The 17,591-nt window shown below is 32.1% G+C and overlaps 1 protein-coding gene across 4 annotated transcripts in view; it reads right to left on the bottom strand.

Annotated features, from left to right (window-relative positions):
* Positions 1-3,945: 3,945 nt before the first annotated feature.
* The window catches only part of LOC129231260 (palmitoyltransferase ZDHHC2-like), a 77,365-nt gene continuing 63,719 nt past the window's right edge, over positions 3,946-17,591 (bottom strand). For 2 of the 4 annotated variants that reach the window (XM_054865538.1, XM_054865540.1), the window contains 2 exons: positions 16,176-16,312; positions 3,946-4,266 (listed from right to left, as the gene is read on the bottom strand). In XM_054865538.1, coding sequence (XP_054721513.1) covers positions 4,220-4,266; positions 16,176-16,312 — 184 coding nt within the window. In that variant the 3' untranslated portion in view covers positions 3,946-4,219. The remainder of the gene's footprint in view (positions 4,267-16,175; positions 16,313-17,591) is intronic. The other 2 variants (XM_054865539.1, XM_054865541.1) reach the window with 1 other exon arrangement.

Genomic DNA, 17,591 nt, shown 5'->3' with positions numbered 1-17,591 from the left:
TTGTAAATAGGTTTCTTACTTACCTTTTAAACAAATTAATCATGCAAATATTATAAATCATGTCAATATGTATCATGTTGTATCGAAACCATGTTATAGGAGACTTTGAAATAATGCGAACCAAGGAATGTGTACCTTATTATATCAAAACCAAGTCTTAAGGTAAAAATTTAATAACAGCCGAAATTTCGGCTCAATAGAACATTTAGAGTTGTTATAAACAATACAACTAAATTACTTTACATAACTCAAATTAACCCTAATATGCATAAGAAAAATCTTTATCAATTTCGTTACTAAGAACAAAACGCAATCTATTACAAAAAAAAATATCTAAGCTTTTCTACAGCAATAAAGATCATCTGAGCAACATCAACAAACCAAAATGTTAAATAAAATGACTAGAAATATTCCACTTATTTTATTTTATATTTTTTATTAATCATTTACCAAATTTAGCTTATGCTTAATCCTAATATTTTTTTCCTTAGAAGCCATCGGAAACAAAATAATTTAAATTTTTTGTTTTTAGAACACTGATGAGAGAGTATTTAGAAGTTAGTGTATTTTGGGGAAACCAAAATTTCAAGCCAGAAACAGACAATTTTTCGTATAAAATTAATAAAAACAAAGTAAAAACTTATCAAAATTATTATCACATATTTTTTAACAGTTTATTAAACAAAAACGAAATTCCATCTTTTAAAATTCATGCTTGTCACCGTGCAGAATTAAATTCAAGTTTTGTACCGTGTAATATCGAAACCTTGTTACAATAATCTCAAATTCGGTACTGTGTAATATCGAAACTGTGATGTAGAAGTATGTTACATGAGGGACACCTGTATATTTTTAGTTCGTTGTTTTTTTTATTTTTCTATCTCAGATCATTTCTCACATCTTAATGTAGGAAACCACTTAAAACAAATGCACGTATCAGTCGTTCTGTTCTATGGGTTGATGTTCATAAGGTGTCTTTCGTACAAAATCAATGATGGTCTACAACTTTGTTAATCACTTTATCCTCTCTTGCTCGGTTTTCAAGATAGGAATGCTAACTCCCCAGTTTTCCACCAGTGATTTAATTCAGTAGCACATGGTTGCTTTACTGCACCTAGATTTAGCTTTTATAAATATAGCTACAGCCATTCTGAAAATAGGAGAATAGCAAGGGACTTTGGTGGGCCCCCTGTACATATATATAACTCAAGGTCAATGCCAGAGGGCAGAAAGCTGGCTAGCATAATGCTGCTCTTCAAGAAAGGGTCTTAAGATAACTCAAAGAATTATAGACCTGTAAGTCTGATTTGAGTGGTTAGTAAAATGTTTTGAAACTTAATCAATAGTATGAATTTTTTAGAGACTAATAGTCTGATGACTAGTTTGTAGTATGGTTTCAGGAAAGATAAATCATGTGCAACTAATGTATTGCATTTCTATGACAAGGTTGCCTTGTTTTTACCTTGACTTTAAATAACAAAAAGGGTATAGAAGAAGAAAACAAAGAGTAGTTGTACCCACTTAAAACATCAATATAAATAAAGTGATGTTTTAAGTGGGGTTCTTCAAGCATCAGTTTTAAGGTCTCTTTTATTTTTTATTTTTATGAATGATATTCCTGAAATGATTTCTGGAAACATGCATTGTTTTGTTGATGACGTCAAAGTTATGGGGATTGTAGAAAATAAAGAATAAGTAAAACAGCTGCAAGAGGAATTAGAACAAAGCAATAAGAAAGCAGATAAGTGGAGTATGGCAGTTAATGCTAGGAAATGTCAAGTGCTACACATAGGTCGTAGAAATAAGTATATAGGTTATTATTTATACAGTTCAGTTATTGGTCAGGCAGAACATGTTATCGATCTGGGTGTCTTATTAAATCAGGATTTCAAGTTTAGACAGCAGTGCAGCATTGCCAGTAACAAAGCCAATAAAATACTTGGGTTTATCAAAAGATCCATTTCAAACAAAATCTAAGAAGTTTCTTCTGGCCTTATACAGAATTGTTGTAAGACCTCATTTGGAGTATACAGTTCCGTTTTGGTTTCCTTAACTTGAGCAAGATATTTCTTTATAGGAAAGGGTTCAAAGAAGGCTCGTAAGGGAAATTTTATTCAGATTATGATACCAGAGTTAAGAGGCTTAATACGTATAGCCTGGAGCAAAAGAGAGTCACAGGGGACACAATTCAATTGCTTAAATTTATCAAAATAAACAATGTTAGTAAGGTAAATTGGTTGAAGGGGGGGATTAGTCATTAAGACGACAGGAATAGGTATTGTAGAACTTGATTTTAATTCTACCAACCAATTAAGCAGAAACTTGTTTTTGTTTAAACCTTCCTATCATCTGTTCAGTAAATGGCTCAAGTTTAAATTTGCCTTTCCTAAAGAATCAATTAGCAACTAGTTAATTTTTCCTACTTTAGATTTCTGTTGCAGTTTATATTAAAATCAACCAAATGACCATACTCTTCACTCAGGTTGAAATGTAAACTTTGAATATACTATTGTTTTACTGGTAAGTCATACTTCTTTATATATCCTATCTGCATTATTTAGTACGGATGAACATTAATGAACAATAACATTAAAATGGTTTTGATTTCAATTTCCAGTTTTCTCGAAATTTTTTACTTGCCTTAAAGTTTTTACTCAGGCTATAATATATATACAAGATGTTTATAAAGTCTTACATTGATAAAGACTATTTACTTAAAAATTATTAAGATTTATAAATTATTTTTTTTTATACTGATCCACATCTCATAATATTTTCCCCTGTTGGTACAGTATAAGCAAAGGCATGTAGGTTTTACTAGCAACGAAAATTGGCAATGACGTCTATGAAAGAAAAATCTCCTAGAGGCGCCACATGGTGAGTTTTGAGGGTCAATCCTCCAGAACTTTTGATTTTAATAGATATTGCCAAGTCTTATATGACAAATTATACCCAAATCAGGACTGTTGACCAATGGTCATTGGCTTGTCTTAATTTTCCAAGATCTCTGAAAAGTGTATTGATGTTGTAAAAAAACTTCTTAAGATAAGGTTTAAAATCAAAGAAGAATTATGTTTATATCTGAAGTAGTCCTTTTTTTAATGATCTTTTTAATCAGTTCAAGAGTTCATAAACGCCCTATGCATAGTATATATGTGCTTATGTGTGTAAAATACTTCAAAGACTTTTTAGTCAGACAGAATATTGGAGTTTGACTTCCCACTAATATGAATGACTTGCAGTACAATATTTGAAACCAGTAAAACTACTTTTTTTACTCTGTCTTATTTAATGCTTATAAATGAACCTAAAGAAAATTTGCTATTATTTAAATATGTCTGGGAATCACTTCAAAAATGATATTAAACTACATGTAAGAAAATAAGGGCACAGTTTATTGCGGCAGAGTGGGGTGGGGTGGTGGGAGCAATTTATGTGGTTCAGACATAGAGAATCACTTTTAAAATGTTGAGTTGTCCCACAATGGAAATGAAGCAACAAGTAAACACAAGCAAAGCAATAAGTTAAAGGTCATTCATGTAACAAAGAGAAATACTAAACACCAATAGAGTTTCTACACATTTAACAGATTTTTAAACTTTAAAAAATGCTATTTTACTGAAAATAACAAAAAACAATTGTTGTGAAATATGTAAAACTGTGTGTGAGCATTTTAAGTGGGGAAAAAAATTCTATAGCGATTCACATAAAACAAAAAGAAGTAATAATTTGAGTAGATTACAAAAATCAAATAATTTGATTTATTTACTTGTTCAAAAAGTTTGATAAAAATGCAGAAATAAGAGTTCTGCTATCAAGATGATTCATTTTGTTGCAAAGTAACTATTAAAACCGCAGAATAAATTAAATTTTTTGAATTAAGATAAATTAAGAACATATTTTTGCCATTTTGTTTCGACAGTAAAACTAAGAAACATTCTATTAAAAATATTACATTTCAACGGATTAAGGAAAAATGAAAAGAGAAATTTTATTGCTATTGAAAAAAGACTAAGAAATTTCCATCTCAAGATATATACAACTAATTCTAAATAATACAATCAAGAAGATAACATATAATCTTGAAGGAGGTCTTCAAAAAAAAAAAAAAAAGCTGAACAATTTTTTATGAATACAATATAGTTATTAAAAGAAAAAAGGAAAATAAAAAAACGATAATGAATTTTTAAAAAATGTATAATATCAATGAGAGGTGCAGTTACTGTGCTAACAACTTGATGTCAGAAGCAATACTTGATCTTGAGGCTAAAAGAAACAGAAAATATGTCATTAAAAAACCAATTTCTGAAATTCTTTAATAAATCAGTTGAGAGAACATCTTTAAATATGACTACACTTCAAGCAAAATTAACCAATACTAGAAATGAGTGGTACTAGCTTTTAATCTGGAAAAGTGGATAGCATTAAAATTTCTTAAAATATGCTTTTAAGTCTCCTTCTGTATAAAATTGTGGGTTTAAATTCATATAATAAATATATAAAAAACTTAAATTACAAGAATATTTTTAACTAGCTGCAAAAATTGCTACATAGGAATTCTTACGAAGATAACGTAATTTGTACATGCATTTTGGTAAGTATTAACCTCTTTACTGTGAGAACTTCTTCGCCAAAAAAGGTCCTTTTTTGCGTAAACATTTTGAAGAGAAATGTTCACTTCCCAGCAATGCATTTGGTTCCGGGACCTCCTGGGTTGCTACTCCTTTCGTTTTACAAAGGAGCTTCTGCTTGATCAATCTATCCATTATGGGGATCCAGCGCGCGATGGTTTCTAAAGAGTGGGAGGGAACGCTGTCCCTGAGGTGCAAGGGGTAGGTTGACGATGACAGCTGGAATGTATTCATTTTGGCTTTCTTTTCTTAGGTTTGTTCTGGAAACCATTTTGAAATTCTCCTAGCTTCAAAAGGACCTCTAAGCATTTTACTACGAAATTCGGAAATCTTTACTTATATTCAGACAGACGTTATATATTTTGTAAATGCTAATCAACTAGTTTAGTTATTGAAATTTGCTGTTCAACTTTTAAAACTGCGCAATTAAATCAATTTAATTTAAAAATTAAAAAAATAAGATTTTAAAAAAGGAACAAAAATTGATGGAAGTTGAAATAACTTTCCCTTACCGCAAACTTTAACATGAAGTTCTTCATATTCTATGGATAATTAGATTGCTTATTAAAACTGCGAAGCTTAGTATTTGCTACATAATTATACTATGATAAGCAATGTTATTTTTTTACAAACTAACGGATTGTAGTTTTGCTGCATAAATTTTAATATAGTAGCCAAAAGCTGGGGCATTAACTTTCATCACGTATGGCTTGAGTCACACCCATTTACTTGGGTGTGCTACTGTTTCCTTGGTTCCAACCAACTTAAAACCAATGTTTTCTAGCAATGAAATTCAGACTGAAACATTTATAATTTATCCTGTTCTATATTAATAATTTCAAGCCGGCAAAAAATTCAATAGCGATTGCATTTTTTTTAAACGATAAACTTGAATGCTTCGTATATGTTATATTGTCATTCGGAACCGACGTCTACAAACTTACAATTGAAGAGTTTGCTTACAAAATGTAACTGTAGATGGGGCAAACCTAACCTGGCAGCATTTTGAAGGCTGAGCAGATCCTAATGATAACATCACGACGCTGTCAAGTTAGGTTTACCTCAACTGTAACTGAAATCAAAATCAAATGCAGGATCCGACTAAAATATGGGGAGAGGGGCGTAGATAGACTTTGATGCTCTCCCCCCTCCCCCGCAAGATTTAAATTTCAACATAGTGCTTATTTTTCTGAACGTACGCCCTCATACTTCTTGCGCCCCCCCCCCCCCCCCCGCGGGGTTGCCATGTGCGCCACTGGATTTAGCCATTGGCTAAATCAAAATCTTAGTCACTTGGGAGCATTTCAACAGCAGGACAGTAGGCTACGGCCCAGTTCCCAGATGGTAATTCTGATTACGCCAGTGACTGCTATAACACCTAAGCACTAAATTGATTTTTCTTTCAACCTTTTTTGACCCGCGGGCCGGCAACATCTTTTTAAAAGAACTCCCGGACCGGTCAGTTTTTTCTCTTGCCTTATTTATTATTATTTTTTTATATGAAAAAAAAAAGAAAATGACTCGCAGAACCTGAAAAATCTGCTAAAAATCTAATCTGACCGGAGAATCCCCCCCCCCCTTTTTTCTCCTTTTCTTTTTATTTTTTGTTTTTTTTCTCAAAAAAAAGGGGAAATTTTTAACTTGCGGATTGTTGTGGAAAAAGTTAGTGGGCAGTCGAGTTTTTTTTTTTAACTACATATTAGAGATTTGTTGCAAAACATTTTATAGCAAAGGTTGTAGATAGCTAATTGTTGTAACAACTATCCATAAGTAAGTGAGCATTTGAGAAAAATCAGACAATTTTGAAAATTAATCACCAAATTCATGCAAAAACCGTTACATAGGACATTATTAGACTTTTACATTTATTTCTTTATTTGTTTTTGAATAAAGAATTTTTAATTTGTTTATTTCATAGCTGCGTCACCCGGGCTTCAATCGATCTACCTCGAAAATAAAAGTTATGTCAAACGATCAGGCTAAATAATATTAAAAATCTTCAAAATTTCCTGACGAAGCGAGAAAAAGTTACCAAAATAGAAAATTTTTAAATCCCCCAATTATTGAAAAAGCCTCAAAACAAAAGGTAGAATTTTTTTGTTCATATTCGAGAAAAAAAAACGGCAACAGATCTCTCTTCTCAATGATTTTCGTCATGCTACTAATTTTTATAAAATCATTGTTCAACAATGACCGTAAGCAGCAACGAATTTCAAATTGAAGGCTTACCTACATCTTAAGATTGAAATTAGTAAAAAACAGTTGTAACTCACGTTCTAATCACCTTGGGCTATTGGAACAAATGATGCAGAAAAATCAGTGGTTTCCATGGATATTTTATTCTAATTTTTGTGAGCATTTTTTTTTGCCCTCATATCATAGAAAAACGCCATTTTTGGATCTTATTATTAGAATTCAAACGGTTTAGTTTTTCTTTCTTTTTTTTTTTTCGCGTTCGAAAACCCCCTTACGTTCTTTCTTGGGTGCTCAAGTACCTCCCTGCCAAATTGTTCGAGATCCGACGTAAACTGTGGATTATTTATATAGGTCGCCATACACACACACATACGTATATATATATTGACTGTTTTATTTATATAGATTTTAAATCGAGGACGAGGAAAAACCCTGAGGTAGGAGTAGATAGTAAGCAAGCAAGCTTGCAGATAGTAAGCAAGAGCAAATAATTAATTCGCTAAGAAGAAAATGTTCTAAATGCATCGAATGTTCAACAAAGAATGAAGGTCTTCTCGTTGTAGATACAACAATGTAGCTACTGTGAAGTGCGCATGCACAGCCAGTATACACCTTATCAGTCAGACATTGCACCCATGAAAAGCAAGAGCAAATAATTAATCCCCTTTCAAAAGAAAACCTGAACTATTGTAGAAGAATCAACGTGGGAATTCGTGCTTGAACGAGCATTAGAATCTAGTTTCTGTGATTAGAATTAGTACTCGAAAAAGATCTGGGTTGTGTTAGTATATGTTTAAACTAATGCACATATATTATACGTGTATATATAAGTAAGAGGGGAAAGCATACATTTTTGTATTTTTATCCTTTCTTCTTTCAAACTATTAAAGTTTGTTCTTGTTTCTTAATTTTTCATATTCATGGCTAAACGTCCCAAGTGACGGTGAAAATTTGATCATGATAAAAACTAAATTGCTTGGATTCGGTTGCAACATTTGTTAAAAGGGAGGAGAATAAAAGGGGGAGGGGAATAGCGAAAAGAGCGTATAAGAAGTATTCTTCTCCTAATATCGATCCAATTTATGTGTATAATCAAAGCATCATTTAATTTTCTTGTTCATATTTATTGAAAATATATCGTGAATTGTAGGAATATTGCTTCGTTTTGAATACATCCAAGATTAGTTAAATAAATACCTTTGTGTCAAAAAGTAAAATAAGAAGTGACACGACGTCAAAAAAGCACAACAAATTACAGATTACTCCAGACACGTGCTTCGGCGTTACAAGGAAACGCCTTTTTCAATGCAAACAAAATGAGCTTTCCGATGTCTTTTCCTCCATAAGCTCATTTCTTTTGCGTTGAAAAGGCGTTCCTTGTAACGCCGAAACACGTGTCTGCAGTAGTCTGCAAAGGTGCTTTTTGACGTTGTTATTTCTTATTTTGCATTCTAGATTGTTTACTATATGCAGTAGAACCTTGCATGTCCGAATCTTCGGATACTCCGAACAGATTTTTTTTTTTTTTTTTTTTAATTTTATGGAAAGTATTATAAGAGAACTAAATGTGTTAAAGGAAGAAAAAAAAAAGAATTTTTCAGCACATATTGATTTGAAACGCATTGAAAAAAAAAACGCAGTACAGGATTACCTCATTTACTTTTAACTAAAAATATTAAAATAAACTTTACTTGAAATTTACTTTACATTAAAGATGTTTTGAGGTGAAGAAACAGGTCGAGTTTTTACTGGTGAAGTGATGATACTTTTGACGAGGAAGAAATACTATTTCTTAGGTCTCATAAACATAATGTCTGTTCGTGAAACCTAGAGTCTTTTACTATGTTTCACTGATTTTAAATATTTTTTTTCCTATAGCAGAACTATATTTTACTTTTTCAGCTTCAGAATGAAAAGTAAGAATATTCTCTGATCAATTTCTTCTAAAACCAGTCATCTTGTGTTGAATGTATACTAGAAATAAAAATGGGATTGAATATTTATTTCGTTGAAATGGAAATTTCTTTGCACAGGTCTTCGCTGCAATGAGATTTTACTGTATTATTTAATAATTTTTTTTATCATTGATTAAATTTATTATTATTTTATTTATTTATTTATTGACATTTTTTTGACTTAAGATTTTCTATTCAAATTCACCAGCTGTTAGTGAATCTTACTATTATAAAACTTCACATTCCACAATTGTGTATGTGGCAAAGAAAGAAGGGCTAATGGAATGCACTGATACGACAGCGAACCTGTTTCCGTATTCATCTATCTCTCTTGGGAGTGTCTGCAGTCTAAAAGACTGCATCGCAATCTAAGCCTTTCTGAATAGATATCTTTTTGGGGTGCAAGCAGCTCACACACATGTGTTATATTTTCTACCTTGTCACTCTATAATAGTAAAAGTGACCCGATGTGATAACTGCTACTTTTTAAATCTTATTTTTTTTAAAAAACGAAAAACAGGAAGAACATATTGATTAGAAGGAAAACTACTAGCCTCAACTTGGGGTTTGGGACCACAAAAAGCAACAGCATAAGTAAAGGTGGTTTTGAACGATTTTACGTAACAATTTGCATTATTTTTACCATAGAAATTCAAATATTTCGGTGGGAAGCATCCCTTCCCCTTCGTTCTCTTAAACTACATCATTGCAGATTGATACATTTAATTGATTCACGTTATGCCACGATTTTTTTGCACTACGTTTAGTTTACACAAACTAAAACGCCGCACAAGTTTATATTCATCTGACTCTTTGTAATAAAATAAAAACGTCCAACTAGATTCTCTCTCTGTTTACATATATTTATAATCGACTAGTATGGGGGACAACTGCCCTCTTTTCTTTCAAAAGAAAAGGTTCCTATTATTTTATAAAAATTAAAAAATGTAGCATCGAATTAAAAGAAGTACCATATGACCATTAGTCCCAATATTTGAGTTCGTGACCCGGACATTTTGAGAAAAGGTCTGTTAATCAATAATAACGTTAAAATTAAATTTTAGAAAAAGTCACCTGTACAGGCACCGCCTACCTACCCCCCCCCCCTCCCCTCATGTATCTCCAACTTTTTTGTGCACCAGCTGCTTATATTCTCTCTAATTATATCTTTATCTCTCGCACTCCTGCAAGGAAAGTGACACAACTCAAAATTGGAGAAAAACGTACTAGATATTTATTTTAAATCTAAATTTAGTGCTATTTTTTTGCCAACAAAACTCGCACAATACTTCTGGCATATGTCGAATTTCTCGGGTAGAGAAAGAATTTCCGATCCCGCAATGCGATATAATTTCAAGTCGTCAGGATGCATCCCACCCCTCCTAGGAGCTCTGAAACATTTAACTGATTCACCCAGCATATATAATAATGCATCATGTTTCTCTGCAGTTTTTTCAGTTCGAGCTTTACCAGGTGTATGAGAAGCGTTTCGCAATTTCATCTTAAAATAATTAATATTTTCCTTTGAAAACATTTGCATAAAAGGTGCAATACGTAATATTTTTCTATTTTTAAATAAAAACTTGAAGCACTTGGTGATTAATAAGTTTAACATCGTTTAAAACAGCACCGATTTGAAAAAAAAAAAAAAAAAAGGTGCAGATAGAAGGGTATTGCAGTGAAGAGGAGGATTGCAATGAGAAACTTGTAATATAAGAAGATGTGAGCTTTGGATGTTATAAGGTAATCAGAACATCCAATAAAGTCCATACCTAAGTTAAAAAATTTTTTGCTATGAAAAAGGTCTTTCTTGCCCCCCCCCCCCCCCTTTTTCCCGAATGTTGATTTTTTCCCCATTTACTTTTTAGTTCAGATATTTATTTATTTCATACTAGGAAATTTATTAAGAGCTTGACGGCAAGGCATTCTGTAGAGAAAAGAAAAGCGCAAAACAGATATCCGTATAACAAGTTAGAATTTTATCTTGAGAGGGGTTTGTCGTAACAGTTCGTAAATAAATATATTTCAGAAGACTTGAATTGCAAATATCAGTCCAAGTTTAGGATTAATTTTAAGTGATAAGTATTGTAGATTACCTCGAATGTTTAGGGGAGTACTCTTAACACATTGAATTTGCTCTAAAAACCTTTCATACTTTCTCTTCCAGAGTTGATAAAGCATAAGAGTTTCGTGATGGTATTACATACTTCATAAAAAATAATTTAATTAATGGAAAAGTATGCATTTTATACCAATAAGCTCGTACCTTTTTGCTTTGAAAAACGGGCTTGTAACTCCAAAACAGATGTTAGCATTTTTTTTTTTGGGGGGGGGGGACTTTGCATTTTTTTAAAACCAAAATGGTGCTTTTATTTCATTATTTTAAATCGCTTGTAAACATGATTTTTTTTTTTTTTTGCAAATATTAAAAATTTATTACGGAACTGTGTTGTGTGACAAGAAAATTTTCCTCTCAATTCCGGATTTAACGCAAAAAATCGAAAAGAATTAATAATTAAAAAAAAAATAATAATAAGATACATGACATAACCCACATTATTAGATAAAGTTCATATTCCATAGGACAATAGTGTCACTTTGAGTTCCTAGGGACGCTAGTGCCATGAACTTTCATTTTATAAGACAGATTAAATTTATGATATTTTTGAAAAAGTATAATTGACAGGTTATTTATATTTGAACAGATAAATAAAGATTTTATGTTGGCACGCTAGTTATACTTTTATATTTATTTCAGACTAAGATTTCTAATTCAGATCTTTTTGTATTTGATAATTAATTATAATGAAAACTTCATTTTCCGCATTTTGCGAGAATATTCATTTTCAGTACCTAATTTCAATCTAAAAATACACAATTTCTGAGTACACATCCATTTCAAGCAGCGTTAGGATGAACTTACTCATAGCTCTCGAACACGTGCGCCTGTCCAGTGAGCGGAAATAAATTAGATCGACAACTGACTCTCCACCTACTCGCGGTTGCTCCTTTTTCGGAATTTATCTTAAGACACCCGCGGTTAGTTGCTTCGAGTACTGCAGGAAAGTCCACTGCCCCTACTCAAGGGGCTCGGGCTACACAGTTAAAGGCACATAAACCTCACCCCGAGCTCAGCTCGGGCTACGCAGTTAAGAGGTTAAATAACTAGTTTCCTTTTTATAAAAAGAGATAAATTTAATTCTTTACAATGAACACTATTTTGATCAACCCAAGTTTAGATAGAATAAACTAATTTTATCCTACAGATTATGAGAGATATTACATTTCTGACTACCTGTTGCCCTCAAAAGAAAGCACAGAACAAGTTTTCCAATTTTTACAGATTTGATCCGAAAAGATGAATCTTTATTACTTTTGAATGTGCTATTCATTATTTTTAAACTCGATGCATTTTGAATGCAAATTGAATCATGGGCATCGTCCCCATACCCTACAAGAGCTGAAAAGGAGAATCATCGAAGAGGTGAATGCCATTCCGAATCAGATGTGCCAAAACGCAGCCAAAAGCTTCCAAAATCAGCTACATCAGTGCATTGCTACTGGAGGAAGCCATCTTGCAGATATTGTTTTTAAACGTTAATATAAAAAAACTGTTTGAAGTACCAAAGATAATTTTAAAAAGTTCCAATTCTCTACATTTAATAGTATTTTATTTATTGCTCTCCAAAATGAGGGCATACCTTTCGCCGCACCCCCGTATATATAAGTATTAATTCAAAAAAAAAAAAAAATTTTTTTCGAACACTCAATATCTACTTATCTACCTACACATTCTATCGCTAATATTTCTTATCTCTATTTATTTTAACCTAACCACCAATCCCTAAAAAAAAAAACCAAAGATCATGCAAATAACAATATAATGACGTGTGCTTTATTCATATAATAAAAAAATAGCACTAAAAAAAAGCTCAATGTTCCCTGTAGTGTGCAATGAAAAAAAAAACTGCTTTTATTGAATTAAATGCACACGAATATGTAATGGTAAGTAAACACAGCAAAATGACCAGAGGGAGGGGGCGTCATCGCAAATTCAAGATGGCAAAACTTTAGCAATGCTTGGAAGTCATGCCGCGCTCTGCGTTAAAAGAATTGTAAAAATAAAAAAAATATTGCCTATTTTTGAAAACTTTTTTTTTTCTGAAGAGGGAGAAATGAAGAAGTGAAAAGCAAAGGGATGTAAGTGGACATTTTCAAGTCATGAGTAAAATGCTTTTAAAGATAACTTCCTAAGTATTCTTTCATTGAATTTGGCTTCTAAATTATTCGGTACAGCAGAACCTATCAGGGCTATTAGTACTATTTCTTGCCGCAAAACAGAGGAGAGGTTCACCAAAGGTTGTACTGGTTATCTCCAAATTTTTAATTTTGCCACTTACATCCCGTTGCTTCTCACTGCCTCAAATGTTTTTACTATCACATAGTTAAATTTTAGCAAAGAGGCTTTTATACTTCTTCATAAGCAAAAAATTAAACCCATGAAAAAATGCAAGATAAAGTTTTTCGAAAATTCATAAAACATACAAAAATTGCTCCATCTGAAATTTTTTTTTCTCATCACACTTAAAAATAAATTTCCTACATTTTAGTACAAAAAAATATTTTTCTGACACAATTGGTTCCACGTCTGTGCGTTAAAAATTACTAAAAACTGCTAAAAGTCACATAAAACATTAAGTAACTTTTTCAGACTAAGGTTTTTAGAAATAAATTATAGACTATTTCACTTCCTGATAATGTAGCTGTCTATTAGTAAAAAAATGGTTAGAATCAGCCCAGTATTTTTGGAGCCTATTCAATACAATTTCTCCTTTTTATAATATTAGTACAGTGGCCGCCGCTTATTGTGCAGCTCTGGTTAGTTGAGCGGTGACCTTGACTAAATTTACCTGTTCTAGGAGAGTTGAGTGAAAAATAGATGGCTCGGATTTTAGTTGGAATATTTTTGAAAAACTACTAAAAAAGTTTCTCAACTCAACTTAGCGCCAATTACCCCTCCCTTTTTTCCAAAACAGAGGTAAACATTGTTAGAGTCGGAACTCAACTTCTCAGAGCAGCACAATATATGAATCATTGTTTGTTCTAAGCAGTTTTAATTCCATAAAGCGGCTGATTCAATAAAGCTGGGTCTTATTCTGTTTCTGACGATTTGATTCATTAAAGTGCCTGATTCAATTAAAGACTGATTCAATTAACCGGCATCCACCGTATAGATTAACAGATAAGGTATTAGTACAGTAGAACTTCGAATAAAAGATACCCGATTTAACAATTTCCCTCAATTTAATCATACCTTTCACTGGTCTGGAATTGACTGCATTGAATGTCTATGCTCCTCATTTTAACAATATCCTTGATTTAACCACAACTTTTCCCAGTTCTTTGACAATCGTTAAATCTGGGTTATACTGCAGATACAATCATACAATATTCTTGTGCAAAAATATTAAAACTTCTTATACAAGATCATCAAATGTATTTAATTACACTAAAACTACTTCATAACAAAAATAGCAACGCATTTATGAAAAGTTGCCAGAATGAAACAAAATTGGACACACCTAAAGAAAACAATGACATAAGAAAGTGGTAACAAAATGAAAGCAAAATGATCCTTCATTATCAGAAAAATATCAAATGAATGGAGTTTTTAATTCCTTGTTGGGCCTTCTCTCGTGTGATAACACACGATGATACAGGCAATATATGAGGCATGAAAGTCTTGCACATAATCTCGTACATGTCCTACATAATCAAGTTACACAGTTGCTGTAAACGCGAACTGATTTGTTCAAACTTGTAGGTTGTCCAACTTACCATCCTAAGTAACCCCAGATATGCTTGATCAGTGAACAATCAGGGGATGCAGCAGGCCAGAGAAGCTGATAATGTGGTGGAGGAAGACCTATGACAACCTTGCAGTGTGCAATCGAACATTGTTCTGTAGGAAAATGGCTCTTGGTGGCCCTGCCACGAGAGCCAACACATGTGACATAGACATGTCATGAACCTCCTGTAGGCTTTTGTAGTGTTGGGGGTCAATATTCGGGATTACCCTTTATGGCATGTGATGGTCCCCCCATAATATCTCCTGAGTTGTAAGAGTGGTATGTCGCTGAAAACAAAGGCATGATTAGGGCTTTCAAATTGTTGGTTCTGTTTGGAGTAGTGTTGCATTCAACAGGAATGGATTGCAACCAAATGGAACCCAAATTGGCTTCTGCGACAAATCTATATTCAATTTGGGAAATGATGACATTTGTATAGGTGTGTAGAGACAGCCCCTTTGCTTAATAATGGTACAACACTCCCACAGTTCTAGTGATGCTATGAATGTCATCGTGTATTATGCACTGTTATCCCTAATATTCATCGACAACAACTGATAGCTTAGCAGTACGTTCCTGACTTGCTTAAGTCACCTGTGTTTGTCCTCCATGACAGGGCTCCCAGGAGCCATTTTTTAACAGGACAATGATTAGTCACATGCAGCAAGTCAAGGGTGTCAGATCTTCCTCTACCACATCACTTTCTCTATGATGGATCTTCTGATTTGTCACAGATCAAGCATATCTGGGGTCATTTGGGATGGTAATTTGGATGGCCAACAAATTTGATTGAATTAGTAGCTTGTTAGCAGTAACTGAAATTAGATGACGTAACACATTGTACGAGACTTTCATACCTCATAGCTTGTCTGTATCACCTCATGTATCCACACTTGAGGTGGCTTTGCTAGGTACTAAAACCTTCATTCATTTCAGATTTTCCTATAGTAAATGATAATTTTGCTTTAATTTTATAATCACTTTTTTAATCAATGTTGCCCTTACATGCGTAAAATTTTGGTTTATTCTGATAAATGCTTCTTGTTGGGTTGATTTTTTTTGTTATAGAGGGTATAAAGAATATAATAACAATTGAAAAAAAATATCTTCCTTATTTTAGCACTTTGAATGGAATAGTAAGAACCAAAATGTTATAAGCCTAGAAAAATATAGTCAATCTGGACTTCTGAGACAAATGCAAGCTCTATTTGTAAATTAATGTCTTTAAAATACTGTTGCTTGCTAGAAAGTAATCCTCCAAAAGAAGAGAAATGTCTCTAGGCCGATACTGATGGATAGTGCTGGTTATAAGCAAAAGGGGAACAAACTACCAAATCCAGTAAGAAATTTTGGATTTTTGTTAACTTTTCTTCTGTGTCTGCCACCATTTAAACATCCGATTATGTAACTGCCCTCATTTTTATGTCCAAACATGAATCAGCCACTTTTTTACATACAACACATGAAACTACCATAAATTTTATCCAAACATGCAGAGAGCTAAGGCAACATCTAAATATGGTGTACGTAAATTTGTTACTAACTTGATTCAAAAAGTTTACCCATTGCAACTTTTCCATTCTCTTCACTTTCATCTTCTATCCAATTTGCTCTTTCATCTAACAGACCTCCAGTAACTTCGTCTACTGTTCTTTGAGGGAAACTAATGCCATCACCATGACTACAAAATAAACAAATGTATTATTCAGATTTGACAAGAAGAAACTATGTTTTTTTTTTCTCTTCAAAAGATTTCCGAATTGTAAGATGAAACTTTCACTTTGGTTTTTGATTACTAAAATTAAATCTTTTGTTGATATGTACTATTTTTAATTCTTCTTGAAACAAATGTCAATGTACATAAAAAGTTGAATATGAGTAACATTGCATTTTCATCAAATAACATAGAAGCATAAGCACTATTTAAATGCTTTTGAGTAAATAAATGGTAAAGGAAAGACTGTAGCACTAATTTAAAAAAATATGAAATAAAACATGTGTAATCATATTTTACATATCAAAAACAGGTAAAAAACTCACATAAATAAATATAATTACAGTATAATTACACTTACATTTCACAGATGAACTAAGCAAAATGTCACAAAACTACAAGTTTTTGCTCATAACAAAGACTTTAAAGAATTTGTTGCAAATTTCAATATATAAAAATATAAGATGAAATTTTAAGGAAATAAATTAATAATTAAAACCAACATATTACAACTAGCAAACTTCAAAATCGTAGGTAAGGCAGATAATGCTATTTAAATAAAACTTTTTTTTAAGGGTAACAAAGTGATGCAATATGAATTTGGAATATTTAATTATTAAACACTTGGAAATTAAAAAAATATTTTTGATAATTTCATTAAAAAAAAAGAAAGAAAAACTGTAATAGTAAAAAACTCTTTTCACATTTTTTAGCATTTTGTAAAAAGTTAAGTTTAATGATCAGTATAAAAATGAGAATATTTCAATGCTCTCAATATATTTTGAGATTTTCCACACTTACATTCATACAGCTAGATCTTTATTTAATAAAATCGTGAACAAATTTTTTCAACAGAGGGGTATTAGCATTTTGTAAAGTTCAGTTTTAGTTCAGTGAGTTATAAAATGCGTAAAAAGAAAGAAAATATTTTGAGGAAAATGGAGAATTTTTTTAGGTTACAGGAACTCTTTTCCAGTTTACTAAACAAATAAAACTTGATTAAATGCAGAAACTAGCAAAATAGAGGCTTTTTAAATGGAGGTTTGACAGTACATATACGAAAGAATTTTTTTTCAAGATCTGAATAATCCTAAAGTATAAATTACTCTGAAAATTTGATGTGGCTGCATGCAGATATGTTGCACAGTGTCTAGTATGCAAATTTATTCGGTCAGGTCACAGTTGTCAGCGCACAGTGAGCATGTAAACATACCTTGAACAATAGAATTTCCAGTGAAGTGTGATT

Source organism: Uloborus diversus, chromosome 10, assembly GCF_026930045.1.
Source record: "Uloborus diversus isolate 005 chromosome 10, Udiv.v.3.1, whole genome shotgun sequence".
Classification (NCBI taxonomy): Eukaryota; Metazoa; Arthropoda; class Arachnida; order Araneae; family Uloboridae; genus Uloborus; species Uloborus diversus.
This window is presented reverse-complemented; position numbering and strand designations above follow the sequence as displayed.